The following is a 17287-nucleotide window of genomic DNA, read 5'->3' on the forward strand; positions in this document are numbered from 1 at the left end:
AACAAGTTTGTCATCTTGATATCAAGGCACAATTTTATCCAACTCTGGTATCTCAGTTGGAACACTCAGTGGCACCATGTAAAAATATTACGTCAAAGAGGTGGAGGAAAAGTACACAGAGAAAAATCAAGAATGTAGTTTCATGTCGAATAGATGCTTGCTGTGTGCTGATCGGTAAATTAAGTGAATAAAAACAAGAAATACAAGACTGATTCTTGAGAACACTACACTGACTAAACCAGACTGAACAGAAAGCCCAGACAGCGCACGGCCGACCCGCCATGTAACTATTTGCGTGATCGTTCACAAAGGTAAGTGATAATGCGAACGAAATCAAGCATCTGTGATGTCAAGCCGCGTGATTCCCACAATGCAATGTGGATTTTTTTTTTTTTGGGGGGGGCAATAATTTACATCCTTGTTGTTACGTTAATTGTCATCGTTTCTGTGAATGTTAACAGTGGTTCTTGGAATGTAACTGTCACATTTATCGCTGATTGATTAACTGTTTTGTTTTTTTCAAAAATGTCAATTCCTTTAAAAAAAAAAGTGTGCTCATCAGTGCGTTAAGTGTCTAAAGATAATCAGCTAAATATAGCAATAATAGCATCGTACAATTTGACCTAAAAAATTATCAGTAAGAACAGCAGCATTACGGTGTCACTTCTCATATTTTCTTGTAGTATAACAAAAGTGACACGATAGCCATTGAAAGAGAAGCTAAGAATTTTGGTATCTCAGTGCTTTGGTCAAAGTTCTTAAGTCAATGGGTTCAAGTCCGAGTGAAGTCACGAGTCATTGCTGCCCAAGTCGAGTAGCAAGTCTTGCAAGTAACATTGTCGGGTCTAAAGTCAACAAATTCATGACTCGGGTCTCACTTCAGTCCAAGCTGTGACTCGAGTCCACACCTCTGGTATGGACAGAGTATGTGTCCTGGAATGAATGACGAAAGGCATGTAAAAAGCCACCGATGTTGAAGTTAAGCAATGCGGCGAGTTAGCATCGCACATGGTGCGTTTCTTATATCTGTAAAGAAATTATTCTTCTGCCAAAAGCCCTTTTTGGTCTTGTTTTTTTTTTTTTTTTATAGTTTGAGTTGTCACAAAAGCAAAAATTATTTCCATCAAACTCACTGTTGTTCTTGACATTTTCCACAAAAAAGCTCATTTTGTTTGTTTTTGGTGAAACCAGCCCATGTTCTACTGCCGATTACCACAGAACCAAAAAAGGTAGAAAGGTAGAAAATGGTGAAAGACAAAAGTACTCTCTTTTGGTAGGTTCGGTGCTTTTATTGTCACAGAACACAATATTCTGTGGATCTTGAAAGATTAGTCAAAATGCCTTAAAACGGCTGGCAATATGGGGAATCTTACTTTCAAAACAGCTGGCAGTGAATGAGTTAATATGTTTAAATATAGTGTACATTTCAAAATATACATTCGGTTGAAACTTTAGTTCTCAATATGATCCGAAACCAGCTCAGATAACAGCCCCTCCTCAAAAGAGACTAAAAATTACCATTTAAAAAAAAAAAGAAATTAACAACACAATAACACATCAGAAACACTCTGTTGGCAATTACAAGAACAACCACATCAGAAAAATATGAGCGATCTCAAACAACAAGGCAGGTGGACCATGTTTGCATTGCCTCAGAAACAAACACAAAACACAGCCTGTTGATGGACCCCGATTAACTGGAGGATTTATTCACACTTTACAGGCCTGATGCATTCTGATATTTACAGGGTGCCTGCCAACAGAGTGAATGTCATTGCTCAAGTGATGCAAAGGTTGCGTTTGCATCTCGACAGCCATGTGGCTGTGCTGCACACTGGGAGAACCTAAATTGTCTTTTAGTGAACAGCAGAATTAGGAGGATCAGAGCATGCGTAAAGCACAGCAAACAGCAGGCTGGTGTTACTTACTGCATTCTGGTGACCAAGACACGGGACAACAGTCAAGAGGAGAGGAATGGCTTGAGAGTGAGTGAAGTGAATGAGCAGTGGTATGAAAAAATGTATGACAAAATGCAATGAATGAAGGGTTTGGGGGACATTCAAGCAACATGGCAAAGAATAGTTCTACCATTTATTCATACCTAGCACTCATCACCTCTCACACTTTACTATATATCGCTAAATCAATGTTTAAAAAGCAACCCGTTAAAATTTTTTATTTTTTTTGAATGCAAATGTATTGTACTTAAAAGTCAAATATACTGCAACTGAACTGCACTGGATTTAAAAAAAAAAAAAAACTTTAGTCCACTAACATTATGCAAAGTTAAAAAAAATTTTCCATGATTCTTTCGCTTACTACTGGAGGAAGCCTACGTTACTAGTACCACACGTTGACAATGACTGACATAGTAAATCAAGCAGCTCTCCATGCTCATATTAATAACATTGGATAGAATATATAAATACATATAGAAATATAGGACGGAAATGAGGTCTGTGTATTTTAATAATTTTAATCCCAGAAAGGGAATTCAAATTTTCGTTAGGGTTTCAATGTAACGGAGGGCGTCCTCACTTTATGTTAACAGCAACAACGTAACCCAAATTGTGTTGGAATGTGCGGTAGTTTATCACTAACCTAGGCTAAGGCAGTAGTAAAGACAATTATAGTAATATATGCCCTGAGGGGACGTATGTGCCGCCCGTAACCTTGAAACGTCATTAGTATCAGTAAATATTTGTATTTAAAAAAAAAAAACCTTCTATGCCATAAATATAAACCAATCAAATGACAACCAGTAAGAACAGCGGGGACAATGTGCCTTCTTGTGCTGTGTGATGATGTATTATTACGCCAAGCACTTTTTGTAACCTCGCAATGTCGTATGTCAAGGACCCCTGTATTTGGAATTTTGAAAATGTTTTTACATACACACACAGACAAGAAAGTGCGTTGACCAGTATCTTTGAGTTCAGTTTGTTTCACTTTGCCATACAGATAGTGTTGAAATCAACGCGCAACGAAAGAGGATTTTACCCCTGAGAGCAGTAAAGCTGGACTAATCCAACATGAATATGCTTTTATCAGTCCACAGTTGTGGTGATAAGCTCCTCACAGGTACGCCACCACTCACACACAGTCACACAACAGCCTGGGGCAAAATCCTTTCAAAGCTGATAAAATGGATGGGTGGTCAGAATCTGTCCTCATGAGACACAGGCAGGAAGACGGACAGACAGAAAAAAAACAGAAATGTTTCAGTTTTCCTACCTCAAATATCTCAAAACCATAGATGTCCAGCACACCCATGACCTTGTGGCGGGTTTGAGTTTGTGCCTACAGGCAGAGGATTTTGTCAGTATTAGAATTATAGAGGGCAAGTGGTGTGGTATCAACCTTATGCAGCATTAAATATATCGTAGCTGTCGGGCAGAATCCTTGCATCTCCAAAATGACTCCTTTTCAAAACAAATTATCAAATTATACCTTACAATGCTGTCATAATGGTAGGAGACATCGCCAGCATATTTTCCGAAACTCTTTTGCAAAGGTCTTCGAGCCATGAGTGATGCAATAAATAAAACTACCACAGTGTGAGCTGTCGAAGCTGTGTAACAGGCGCAAATGAATCCAACCACAAACCTACTTCGTGGCTGTTCGCTTCCATCTCGCATGACTCATTATAGCAATCCATTTACCTTAACTTTTTTTTTTTTTTTTTTTTTTCCCCCCAAACTTAACTACAGTATTTTTATTCATTATTGTCTAATAAACATCCAGACTTTAAATTTTGAAGGGACATAATGCTGCACAGCACCTGCAGAGTTAGGGAAGAGATGTCGTTTTACAACAGTTCCAGCGTTGGAGAGTTAATAGATTTATCATCAGGCTATTTTCAACTCTTTAAATTGGTTAAAAACGCATTTAAAAATAATAAATAAATAAATAAAAACAGATGACGTGGCGACAGACCAATAGTATCGATTTGCGGGGGGGGGGGGGGGGGGGAGGAGGAAAGGAAGGACCATATTTATTTGGACACATGATGTTTCCACCTGACAGCGACAATACAAAATCACATTATGGACACTCCCTACTTTTATGCTTTCATTGATCCTAGTAACAAGCCAGCTAAACAGACGGCTGTAGAGATTTTTGGCAAGGGCATCTCGAGCATAGTAGGCCTGAAAGTAAAAAAAAAAAAAAGATTCAATGTCAGGGGAATTAAAAACAAACCTGCTGATTACAAATAACAGGACATCATCCCAGGTCAATTACAAGCAGTGGTGATAGTAACACATTTTTGTTTTAATGCAGCAGGTTTACAGAATTCATTTTATGTGCGACAATAACTTTAGTGAACCCACTAACCTCTAAAATATGACCCACAAATGAATTTCCAAGAGGAATACAACTCATCTATAATTGAAAGGTTTTGATGTAACATTGACATGGATGAGAGGTGGCAGCTCGTGAAGCATGGAAGAGTGAGCGAGTAGTGTGTGCGCGTAGAACACAAATGGTCTTGCTTTAACCATTTCTATTCACATGCATAACCTTCCCTCTGACCTGGGCGACGTTCAAGGTAGTAGGACACTTTCTCCAATTTTGCCTCAACGGTGCGGTAGCTGAATGCCCTTTCCAGCACCGCCTGTTCGATCCCCAGCAGCTCACACATCTCTTTTAAATCTGCACCTCAGACAAACGGGAACACATGGTTAAAACTACAAACAACCACTGCTAGCAATAGGCGGAAAGACGCAAACAGTGGCTTTAAAGTCAAAGCATTTTTTTTCCCCCCTTTCAGTTTGCTCCTGGGCAAGAACCTGGTTTGGTAAAGAATGTCAGCTTGTTTATCAGCAACTGATTCCACCCTCTGATATGCTTGTGCTAGGGCATTTTTGCAGATATAGATCATACGTATTTTCCATTCAAAGCATCTTCCTTGTTGCTCACTATGATGGCTCCACAATGTTTGAACTTCTGCAATATACCAAACAAACTAGTATAAGGGGCTTTTATGTATTAAGAAAAATATTGAATATTCTAAACTCAACCAGCATTTGATCTGCTTGATTACCTACGAATGTGTGCATTTAGATTTTTTTTCCTGAAATGCCATATTGCGCAAAAAAAAAAAAAAAAAAAAATATTTTATTTATCAAAGGAAGTGTAAAATGAATTATCTTTTGGCACAGGGAGGAAAAAAAACAATATTAGAGGAAACTAGCTGTGGCATCATGCAGCAATTACATAGTTGGTGACGAGTAATAATGTGACACTTCTATTGATCCAATAGGGGGCAGTGGCTTAACAGTTGGTCATCTGGTTGTGTGTGAAAATGATTGTAAATGATCAAATCACAGAAATTGCAGCTTCCCATCTCCACATCCTGTTAAATGTCCATTAACCCGTACCATTTTTATCTTTGACGCGACTCTCGTCTGTGCCGTTACAGCGTGACTCTGGCTTGAACTCGATGTTGCCAAGCTTCAGAACAGCTGCCACCAGCTCAAGCACTGACTGGACCTCGTTCTCCATGAAGCCCACAATTCTGCATTGCATTCTGGGGATGGCAAATAAAATCACTGATTAAGAAGACTTTAATCATTCGGAACAGAACAGAAGCCAAGCTTTAATTCCATGGTGATGGTGTATCAGACTGCCAGAACATATCAGAACCACACCCCACGTTACTGAGATTTGCTTTCATTTTACAACCGCTCAGTAACTAATGTCTCACTGAAAATGAATGGTTTGACTGGACACAAAGTGAAGACGTGTTAATGAATTTGACCAAAGCTTGAGTAGTTCAACATGTCAAAGTCATGCCTTCACATTATTTTCCCCCAACAAGGACTCTAAACAAAACTAGGAACATTTTGATATTAATGACACCGAATTGTGCCCATGTCCGGCACAGCTCAAAAGGTCTAGTGTAAGTATGGCCTTAGAGTGATTTGCATATGGCTAATCAACATGAATGTGAGAGTTCAAGCTTTAGCTCACTACCAGGATGAGGTTCAGTTCAAAGTTTTACAGCCTGTGGGAAGGAACCTGCTGTGGAATTTTCGCAATCTATACTGTGAGACTGTTTCGAAGTGACAAGGAGAAATCACACTGTCTGATCCTTCAATTCTCCTTTAACAATTCACATACCTAAAGGCATAGACAAATATTTTAGTGTAAATTGAATGCCATGTAATCATGTTTGCTGTACTCACTTTGACTGTCCGAAAGCTGGTGGCGTCATCCAGGCCGTTTACCACCGCGGAATCAAGGCTCAAGTAGTTGTACTTGCTGAAGTCCCGGTCCAGCTTCAGTTTCTCTGATACACACAAATCACAGGCATAAATTACAGCCGTCATCTGGCTATAACACCTTCATACTTATTATTGGGGCATATGATACTAATAGTCAGTGGTTTGAAACTATCCATCCATCCATTTTCTGAGCCGCTTCTCCTCACTAGGGTCGCGGGCGTGCTGGAGCCTATCCCAGCTATCATCGGGCAGGAGGCGGGGTACACCCTGAACTGGTTGCCAGCCAATCGCAGGGCACATACAAACAAACAACCATTCGCACTCACATTCACACCTACAGGCAATTTAGAGTTGTCAATTAACCTACGATCCATGTTTTTGGGATGTGGGAGGAATCCGGAGTGCCCGGACAAAACCCACGCAGGCACGGGGAGAACATGCAAACTCCACACGGGCGCGGTCGGGGATTGAACCTGGGTCCTCAGAACTGTGATGCAGACGCTCTAACCAGTCTTTCACTGTTCCGCTGTTTGAAACTAGTATGATGTAATATATAGTGTGTCAAATTAATAACCATATCATCTTGGACAGTAACGTAATACAATAAATAGCCTTAACTGTCATTGTACAGTGTAAAACAATTGGAGGAGAGAGGGGGGAAAAAAAAAAAAAAAAAAAAGCATTTCAAAGTGCAAGACATTTATTTTGTTTGCCATGCAAACTTAATATTGACTAAGGGGACAGAGACTGTATTTGAACTGGAGCAATTTGTCAAGCACTTGAGAATGAGACATTCATGTGAAATTCAAGGTTGAGAGGTAGAAATAGCCATTTTGAATAAAATCCCCAGCTGTATTCCTTCAAGAAATTACTTGACAACTTCAAGATATAAACTGGTGCTGCGGATGAATTCGCACTCCATGTAGACAGGACGGAACTTCACTCACAAAGAGCAAATCAACCATGTTTAAACCCCAGTATGCACAGCAAAGAAATTGATTTGGCGAGTGGGAGCACACGTTGGAATTCATCAGTGGCTGTGCAAACTATAACTGCATCAAGCCTTCTCTTCTCTGTATGCTCTGGAGTCAATGGCCATTATGTTCTTATCCTGTGTGCAGGGCATAAAAACAATGCTCTATCTGCGGAAAAGCAAATACAAGGAACAGGTTTCACAGCCCCCCTTTGTTCTCTGTGGTGTTTGTTAAGCAGGAAGATGGTGGCATTAAAGCGTCGGCCATGTGTTTGTCCAGGTGCACTATGCTTGTGAATGCTCACGCCACATCTTGGTGAATTGACATTAGTTTTATGTCCACACATTTAAATTTTTTTTTTTTTTTTAAATAAATGAATGAATGCAATTCTAAACCTAGTAATAAGGACACATATGATTGCCGTCTGACATCCAAATTGAACTAATGAAAAGAGGAAACTGAAAAAACTTTGAAAATAACATCTGGGTAGCTAAGGTTTCATTTAAGTCGTATTAATCATTTTCTGTGTATGGTTGTGCATGATTGCCATTTATGAGAGGTCCTTAACTCATTCACTTCCAGCTGCTTTCGAAGCAGTTCTCTCCATTTCGCCAGCCATTTTAGAGCATTTTTATTCCACCAGAATAATTTTTTTTTGTTTCTATCTTTTGACAGTCTTTAGTAAATCAGCAGTAGAACATGGGTTGGTTTCACCAAAAACACTGGTTTCTGAACAACAAGCAGCCAAAAAAAACCCTCAGTGAATACAAAACGTCAAGTAGAACAGTAACTTTGAAGCTAATATTTTTTGCTTTTATGACACCTCAAACTATAAAACAAAAACATGTCTGAGAAAGGAAGGGCTTTTGATGGAAAAATTATAATTTAGATACACAACTAAGAAACACGCCAGAAATTATGCTGACTCACCGGATAGCTCGAGTCGAAAGTCCGTGGCTTTTTTTACCCCATGAACTGAGTCATATTTTCTCACGATCGCGACACACTTTCTATTACCTACCGTGACACATACTCTGTTTATAGTACCATACATATACAGGACACACTCTGTTCGAGTGCGAGATGCCTAAACTTGTCCGACTTCCATGTTGGCATTTCTTTCCCCTCACGGTCGAAAGTGGCAAGCAGAGATTCACAACCTTAATCGTTACCTTCTACTCAATAGCTGTGCTGATCTCAAATCCAAAGTGATGCAACACCCCCCTCCACAGAGCTCAGTTAGTTATGGCACTCATTTACAAACCTGAATTTCGTAAACAAGCTGGGCGAGGCCCTCTTCCATGAATACCCATTGAAAAACATACTTGGTTGGATTTCAGTTAATGAATATAAACTTCCATTGCAGTGAATTATTTAAAATCCAAAATAAATGCATGACTCCAAGCACAGTCCAATTAAATGTGCTGTGTGCTTAAAACCTACCGAGTGTGTCATCAGAGGCTCCGGACAAGAGCTGATAAAAGATGTGAAAGTTCCTCTCTCCTCTTGGCTGTTTCACCACACGGGACTTCTCCAGCAAATCTGAAAGAGCGAAACAACAACAGAAGGAAACAATGCCAGTTTAAAAAAGTACTAATAACAGCTTAACATTTTCTTCTGTTATTTCACTAGGCCATCTTAATAAATACATGGTCAACCAGCCTGAAGTTCACCTTCTCCACTATGCCCTCAAGAAGTATTGAAGCAGTGAGGCAGTCCCCTTTATTTTTTGCGGTACAGTAAGAGATCAACATTTCCGCTTTTATTTCCAATACATTTGAAAGGTTTTGGATGCTGTACAGCTTCTTATTTGCAAACCATTTAGTCAAATTGTTATGGCGACCAAGTCAATGTTTATAATAATTTTCCTGTTTACGTCCCCATTTCAGTATACGTGTAAGAAAGATGTCAGGCATCATTCGATCTGGTTCCCAGTTACGTGTGAAAAGTACATGAGTAAAAGAGAAACGTCATCTGCTTACCGCATTAGAGTTACCATGACTTAATTAAAGACTATCTACAGAGATGGCCAGCTGCCCTGCAGGATGACAACATTCCCTCTCTCTGGGTAGAAATGAGTCAAATGTACATTAGGTTTAAGTAATTTTTAGCAGCCTCCCTTACCCTGATGTAATGGTTTGCTGTACTCCATTTCAATAAAATGAGGCCTATGTTTTGAGATACGCTTTGAGACTACAAAGGTGCTTTTTGGTGACTCAAGTTGCTAACAAGCAGACGTGGGGGTGTCTTGCTTGAAGGCATAGCTGGCAGGCCCCAAGAAGGCTGGATTTGCAGTTGGTGTTCTACAGTGCAAGTAGGAAGTCAACAATTGGCTATCCGTACATAATGACAATGAGGTAGTGAGTGTATTACACTCAGCACAACTTTTGAAATGCAGTGACGAACTTGGTGTCACAAATAGAAGTTGATATTCTTACGATCCCTTGTTTTGGTCCCTCTAGTGGGTATTTCAAGTAGAGAGCCATTTGTATCCGTAAGGGGTGGCCACTTGATTAGGGATAGCGAGAAGGACCGCAGCTCGGCAGCTAGTAGTTTCCGTGGTTTAGCATAATACATCCTAACAGCTCGTATCCCATATTTAAGAGGGTTTTGTTCTTTCTTAGTGGAAGAGACAAAAATAAACATTGAGGTAAAGAAAATAAATCATTCCAATAATAATTTGGGGGGAGCAAGCAATCACAAAAAAAGCCATCTTCTGTTTTACTTTACTCACCCCGAGTGCGTAGCAATTGGATGTACACGTTATGCTGCGGCCTGTCATACATAATTCAGCGACATTTTAACCTCTAAGATTATAACTAAGAGCAACAGTAGGATTAAGCAAGGGTTAATTGATCCTGCCTGCAACCCTTTCTGGAGGCATGACCAATTAACCCTTGCTTAATCCTACTGTTGCACTGAGTTGACACACGCTTAATCCAACTGTTACACACGTAGTGTTTGTTTACATTTTTGTATGTTTGAATTTGTTATGCATATTTTACTTCTACCACTGTATTGCCACATGCATAGCATACAAATGGTCAAGGGATAAGAGGCAGTTTACTATTCGAAATAATTGTGCTTAAATAACAGTCAATTATTCAGCGCACTACAGTAATTTACTCACCAGCTCACATCTGTCATTTGTGCACCTTCTTGCGAGCTACATGAATGTGTCAAATCTGGTAGTTGCGCGCATTTTGCCGTCGGCTTAAGCACAACTACCCCTCTGCGCTCCAAAGGCTGTTGTAAGTCAAGCACCCCGTGAAGGTGAAACCTCACATTGCATGTTTTGATTTACAGTGGGTACACGTAGAGTATTCAGACCCCCTTAAAATTTTCTCTTTGTTATATTGCAGCCATTTACTAAAATCATTCAAGTTACTTTTTTTCCTCATTAATGTGCACACAGCACCCCACATTGACAGAAAAAAAACGGTATTGTTGAAATTTTTGCAGATTTATTGAGAGAAAAACAAATATCACACAGCCGTAAGTATTCAGACCCTTTGCTGTGACACTCATATTTAACTCAGGTGCTGCCCATTTCTTCTGCTCATCCTTGAGATGGTTCTACACCTTCATTGGAGTCCAGCTGTGTTTGATTATACTGATTGGACTTGATTAGGAAAGCCACACACCTGTCTATATAAGACCTTACAGCTCACAGGGCATGTCAGAGCAAATGAGAATCATGAGATCCAAGGAACTGTCTGAAGAGCTCAGAGACAGAATTGTGGCAAGGCACAGATCTGGCCAAGGTTACAAAAATATTTCTGCTGCACTTAAGGTTCATAAGAGCACAGTGGCCTCCATAATCCTTAAATAGAAGATGTTTGGGATAACCAGAACCCTTCCTAGAGCTGGTCGTCCGGCCAACCTGAGCAATCGGGGGAGAAGAGCCGTGGTGAGTGAGGTAAAGAAAAACCCAAAGATCACTGCTCCACAGACTCAGTCGGGAGATGGGAGACAGTTCTAGAAAATCAACCATCACTGCACCCCTCCCCACCAGTCGGGGCTTTATGGCAAAGTGGCCTGACGGAAGCCTCTCCTCAGTGCAAGACACATGAAAGCCCGCATGGAGTTTGCTAAAAAACACCTGAAGGACTCTAAGATGGTGAGACATATTCATATAGATTTCTATGGCATTCTTGTCTCAAGAAAACTCCACTCTCTGGGAATTACTGCCACTGTTACACTTCAATGAGCATGCCTCTTTAGTCATTGCGCACAGTGGGTGTGTCAGAAGTGTCAGAAGTTATTACAGGAGATTTGGCGTACCTTGAAAGAGTGCAAGTCAGGTTTGTTAAAAAAAAAAAAAAAAAAAAAAAACCCACACGATTTGCATGAACAAGAGAACATGGACCTTAATCCACAAGATGCGTACCCGAAATGTACTGAACCTTGGCTCAAAAACCAAGGTACGGACAGAACCGCGGTTTACCTGTATCATCCCACACCTATTATTTATAGTGACTGACATATTTGATGTCAAAATGGGCTCTTGAAATACAGAGTACCCAAACTGATTCAACACATAGGTGGGCACTGCGGGGACAGATGCAATGCAAGCACTGCAGTCATACACTGACCTGGGGATCAGGCTGAGCGTGCATCTGTGGCACCCACAGCCCGTGAATCACAGAGCTCAAGCACATCAATATTTGAACAGCCATTAGTGAGTGGCTGGCAGTAGCGATACAGAAGTGTGAACAAAGAGAACCACTCCACATTTACCAGAATAGAGCTACAATGTCCTTCCATTGCTTCCATTCTGTCATCTTAAGACAAGGGACACGTTTTGTAATTTTTTTGTTTGGTGACTGGTGGTAAGAAAACACACGAGGAGGATACAAAACTAGAAGGACCCGTTGCGTCGCTTCTATTTAAAAACAATAATAATAATAATAAATCCATATTGACCCTTCCAGCAATCAAGTCAGCCTGCTCTCTCTGAAGAAGTCACATGTCAGTGGCTCTTCCTCACACTCAGTCTTGTGCTGGAATTAACTTTGAGCCAACAAACAGAGAGTGACTTGTGCCTCAAACATAAGCTTCTCTCGTTGTTTTCTGTGACCTCTGGCGGGGAATCCGGCACAGACAAAACAATGTGAATAGAGGCAAGATAAAAGAAAAACAGACAAGAACTGAATAGGGGGGAGTCACAGTGTGGAGGGGGTGTGTTTTGATCAGTCTAAGTTAGATATTGGCTTCAGTGGGGGGTAAATCGGTAGCAATACAATGAATGTCTGGACAGTTTCATGAAAGAATGCACAGTAGTTTCAATGAACTATTGGCCTCTTATTCTTCATATGGAATGTATATTAAGATTGGTTTCTTTGCAAATAACTACACTGCAAGTGTCATGTGAAGCAACATTTAACAGGGGCTTACTCACAGTTGCTGATGACTCCACCAAGAGGATCTCCTTTGAAATCAAACTCAATGTCCATGTACTTTCCCTGTTGGTCAGAGAACAAACGTTAGAAAAACTACAGTATATGCCTCTCATGTATTAAGTACTTAAGACCTCCAACCTCAGTCAGTTGCTTTCCCATAAATAGGAATAAAAATGCTATTTCAGATCCCATTTGTCTCTCCATTTAAAACTTGGAAGTTAAACAGGCAGCTCTATGACGTATTATTACATGGTGGTCATAACTGTCCAAGCTTAGCTGGTGAGTTGGGTCCAAACAAAGACGACTACGTGCAGTAAAATGGAAAAAAAAAAAGTTTCATCCATGGGTGTCTGACGACTTCATATCCGGTAGGATGTCATCACGACCTTGTCTGAAGGTTTATGCCAAGGTTACCTAAATATAAACAGATCAGGGCCATAATCCTTTATAATACTCCTGGATACAACTCTGGTCTAAGTCTACACTGGCATAATTTCAACAGTACTATGGACATTAGTAATTAAACATGACATGATGGAGAGAGAAGAGAAAAAAAAAAAAAACAAACAGGGAAAGAAAAGTCCAAATTTTGAACTGTTTTGAAAAGTTCTGGAGTAAAGTACAGAAAATATTATATTTAATATAATATTAGTACAGAAAATATTACTGTCCGAGTGATTCATGTGCTTAAAAATAATTTAAAAAAATAATAATAAAATAAAGCAGTGGGCTTGCCTCAAAGTGGACAAAAATGCCAGGGAACATCCAAAAGACCTTAATCAGGTGTGAGACCTTTTGAATTAGCCAAGAAAAAGCGTACAGTACACGTACACACACACACACACCACATTTAATAGTTGTCTTTAAAGTCAGAAAAGCTGTGCAATAACTCATATACCATTTATTTAATGCAATTTTGGCATATATTGTTTGTGTCTGCGAGCACCAGTTGGGAAAATTATGGTTCATAGCAGTAATCAGATTACCTTAAAATCTTAAAAGTTAAAACCTGACGAACAAAATTTGATTAAAATATAGACTACGAAACAATAACAAAATAAACAAATACTAATTAACTGTGCTCACTGGGAGTGACAATTGCTTATTGTCTGTTAGTATTTAGCTCCAATGTTCAGTTTATGACCAGCGAAGGACCTGACCTGTATTGTGTACTTGAAAATATATTTATAAAAGCCATCTCATGTGTGTCACCTCAAAATATCAAGTGTTCCAGTTCTGCTGCTTGTGAGAAACATAGGGGAGAGTGTTTTTTCCAAAACAAACGATATGGGAAAACATAATTCCCAGGACAAATGGTTCTCACCATGGCGACTGCTTGCTACCGACATGCATACAACAATGTTCTTTACTGCATTTCTTCTCCTTTGTTTTGCACCACACATTTCAAGACAGATTAAGACATACAGTATTTGGTGAGGGTGGAGTCTCAATCTTACAGCGACTAATATCTAAATGATCATGAGTATACAGTATATTACACTCTAAAAATCTGGTTCCAACAAGCTTAGTTATTTTAAACGGGTACAAATTCGTAATTCAGTTGACATACAGTACATGAATGGCAGTTAAAGCCATTAATCCATAGTATTAGAGTGATTATTGAAGAAATTTGTAACTTTGTGTTACTTTTAAGGGCACTTACAAATCTGGATGAGTTGTCATTCCTCACCGTCTTTGCATTTCCGAAGGCTGAAAAATAGGACAACCAAAGTAGTGTAATAGTGATAGTAATGAATTAAACATACTGTCAAACACAAAAAGAAAATTTTATCTAAAGCATATTTATGACTACTCAACACAGAGCCTCAGACCTGCTAGATGTCAATCAGTTAACGACAATGTGTCACAGAGATTTGAACAGATGAGGCCCCATAATTCTGTATGGATTAAGTAAAGCACTTCGATTTTCCAGGCTTTGATAGGGCTGAACCTTGTTGTCACGCCACATTCAGGTCTAAATACTTCAATATGATGAACTTAAATTAAATAAAAATCAACAAACATTCTAACAATTCATATTCTTCACAATAATGTAGTATTACTTGCCTAACTAATCCTTTCAAAGTTTACTATCCCTTCGTAACTGTACCAATAATTCTTCTTTATATGCTATTGGTAAAGCGCGGAACGTAACTTCTGCCAGAGGGCAATTAAGACAGAACGCCACAGAAAAACAGTGAGCACAAATAAATGTTAGCAAGACATTAACACTGAGTAAAAAGTAAAGAATATTCAGAAAAAGTGAGAGGCACAGAGTACACAGATGCATTGTGTGAAGCCGGATAACTGTACTCCCTCTCTCCCTGTGTAGCATTACGCAGAAGCTAAACTCTTGCAGATGTGCAGCGACAAAAACACGGGCATACAGCCTCATCCTTCATGGGCATTTCCTGTCCACTGCCCCCCACGGAAAATACAGCTGTCCATGTTCCAGCTCTAGTTGTAAGAATGAGACAGTTTTAATATACTAACATGCTCAAAATTCAAGCACATTTTACACTTCTGGTTGTTGATTTGTACACATCTCCCCGTTGCATAGACGCAATTACAAGCAATACATGTGTTGTCTATCTGGCTTTACGCAGACAAACCACATGTGCACATTGACAATTTTTTTTATTAGACCCTTTTCTATTGTTCAAGCTGCTCAACTGATAGTACTGTGGATTCCAATCTGAGCATTCTCATGAACATGTTCTGTTGCTCTGAATTAGAACATTATCTGGAAAAAGACGAAATATTAAAATTACTCAAATCTCATTCAAATATAGCCCGTTTTCACACATTGTACACGTTCGCTCCTTCTAAATTCAGTATGTTTTGTGGGGATGTCTGTACTCATACTTGTTAAAACACTCCATTACTACAACACCTGATACCACCTTACCAGTCTGTCATATACGTGACTATTCTATCCACTGTGAGCGTGCGGTTTGGTAGATAACGAACAGTTCATCAAAAAGAGTCAACGTGTGCTTCCTTCAAGCATTTTTTTTATATATACATGTATATATAAAATATATATATATATATATATATATATATTTTTTTTTTTTGTTCTACACTTGTAGGTCACTACTTTACTCACCTTCCAGCACAGGATTGGACTGCAGTAGCTGTTCCTTGACCTTATTCACCTCCTGGCCCTTCCCACACACCGCTGCCACATATGACATCACCAGCTTACTGGCCTCTGGAACAACACACACAGATAAATATCAAGTCCACTCTGTCGCAAAACATGTTTTATCCTCCAATCTCATCCCCCCCAAAAATCCCTTTAACCTCATCCCTTCAGGCACCCATCAGGGACGGTGTGTACCAATCAGAAAGAATGTAGCACAACGGTAGCAAAGCCGCAATACACAAAACACCCTACTTTCTATGTATTGGACTATTATTGCATCATGTTGTCATCATTAAAACTACTGGCTCCAATGAGACACCAGACGACGCAGTGTATATAAAAAAAAATGATTTGGAACAAAAGAGATGTGATTTTGTGGAGGAGAAATACAATTTGCTCAAATTGCATCTTCTATTGCGCCAAACTCGAGGACTAGCTTGTAAGAGCTGGCGTCAAGATCATTCATCCTGCCCAGGGAGAGGACAGTGACCCAGAAGTGATGATGTGAGTGATGTGCCAGGAAGGGATAGACAGGGAAGGAGCTTGACATCAGTTGCTGGTAGAGATCACTAATGAGCCTGGCAGGTCATCAAACGCTGAGCCAGGCTAGGGGTAGGATAGTGGGCAAATACTTTATGCAGCAGCCAAAAAGAGAAATGATAATCATCATCATCTGCTTTCAAAGTAATGCGGAACATGCTGCAGTGATTATTTGCATTGTTTTAAGTTAACAACAACTTCCCCAGACATTGCTCTGAAGAAATGCTTCTTGAGCATGTAAATATTATTGGACAATTACAACATGTAAAAGAAATGCATGAGTAAACCCCGAGTAGGACATCAGCATCGATGACCCATATTTATGGACAGGCCTGTTTTTAATGGCCTTGTTCCACTACAGAGCTTCAGGGGTGATGAGATTACTGAAATCCACATTTATCGCCTCGATTTAGCTGGTCAGGATCTTGGGAGGGGCTTTTTAAATGTTTTTATTTATTTATTTTTTTAAATGTCGACAAAAGCATCTAAATTTAAGTCATCGCATCATGCAAAACACTCCTTCCACTGCTGTCTTGGACTTTACTAAATGCCACATCACAGAGACCCTGGGAAGTACAACTGCAATATGACTGGTGACTATTGTCAAACTATTACAATTGATACATTTAATTTTTGTGTGTGCATACCGTGATCCAGTCCATCCATTTGTCCATCGTGTGCTTTATACTTTATCGAAAGAAGATAATACTGTATTTTGTCTGCCTTTTCATTTCAATTGACATCCACATATTGGATACCTAGTCACAGAGATGCTTTTGTAATTCATGTGCTGACACGTAGTTTCCCTACAATGTAGATTTGATCTAACTCGACACAGTGGCCTCCCACATAACAGCCATTACAATGTACAGTTGCCTTTGAGCAGATTTTTACTATGCCTTGGAAAGATCTTTGTTGAGCATCCCAAACAAGACAAGCTGAGCTGATAAGGATAATTTTTCCCCTCCAGGTATGTAGCAACCAATTAGTGGCCCA

General features: G+C 39.6%; 1 protein-coding gene across 1 annotated transcript in view; it reads right to left on the bottom strand.

Moving 5' to 3' along the window:
- myo1b (myosin IB) overlaps window positions 1-17287 on the bottom strand; it is a 66642-nt gene that overhangs the window by 18431 nt on the left and 30924 nt on the right. The window contains 11 exon segments of the mRNA XM_061691449.1: window positions 3235-3300; window positions 4062-4148; window positions 4534-4554; window positions 4556-4653; window positions 5382-5517; window positions 5519-5530; window positions 6189-6292; window positions 8645-8743; window positions 12603-12666; window positions 14267-14313; window positions 15713-15817. Coding sequence (XP_061547433.1) covers window positions 3235-3300; window positions 4062-4148; window positions 4534-4554; window positions 4556-4653; window positions 5382-5517; window positions 5519-5530; window positions 6189-6292; window positions 8645-8743; window positions 12603-12666; window positions 14267-14313; window positions 15713-15817 — 839 coding nt within the window.

Source organism: Phycodurus eques, chromosome 12 (assembly GCF_024500275.1).
Source record: "Phycodurus eques isolate BA_2022a chromosome 12, UOR_Pequ_1.1, whole genome shotgun sequence".
In the NCBI taxonomy this organism is placed as follows: domain Eukaryota; kingdom Metazoa; phylum Chordata; class Actinopteri; order Syngnathiformes; family Syngnathidae; genus Phycodurus; species Phycodurus eques.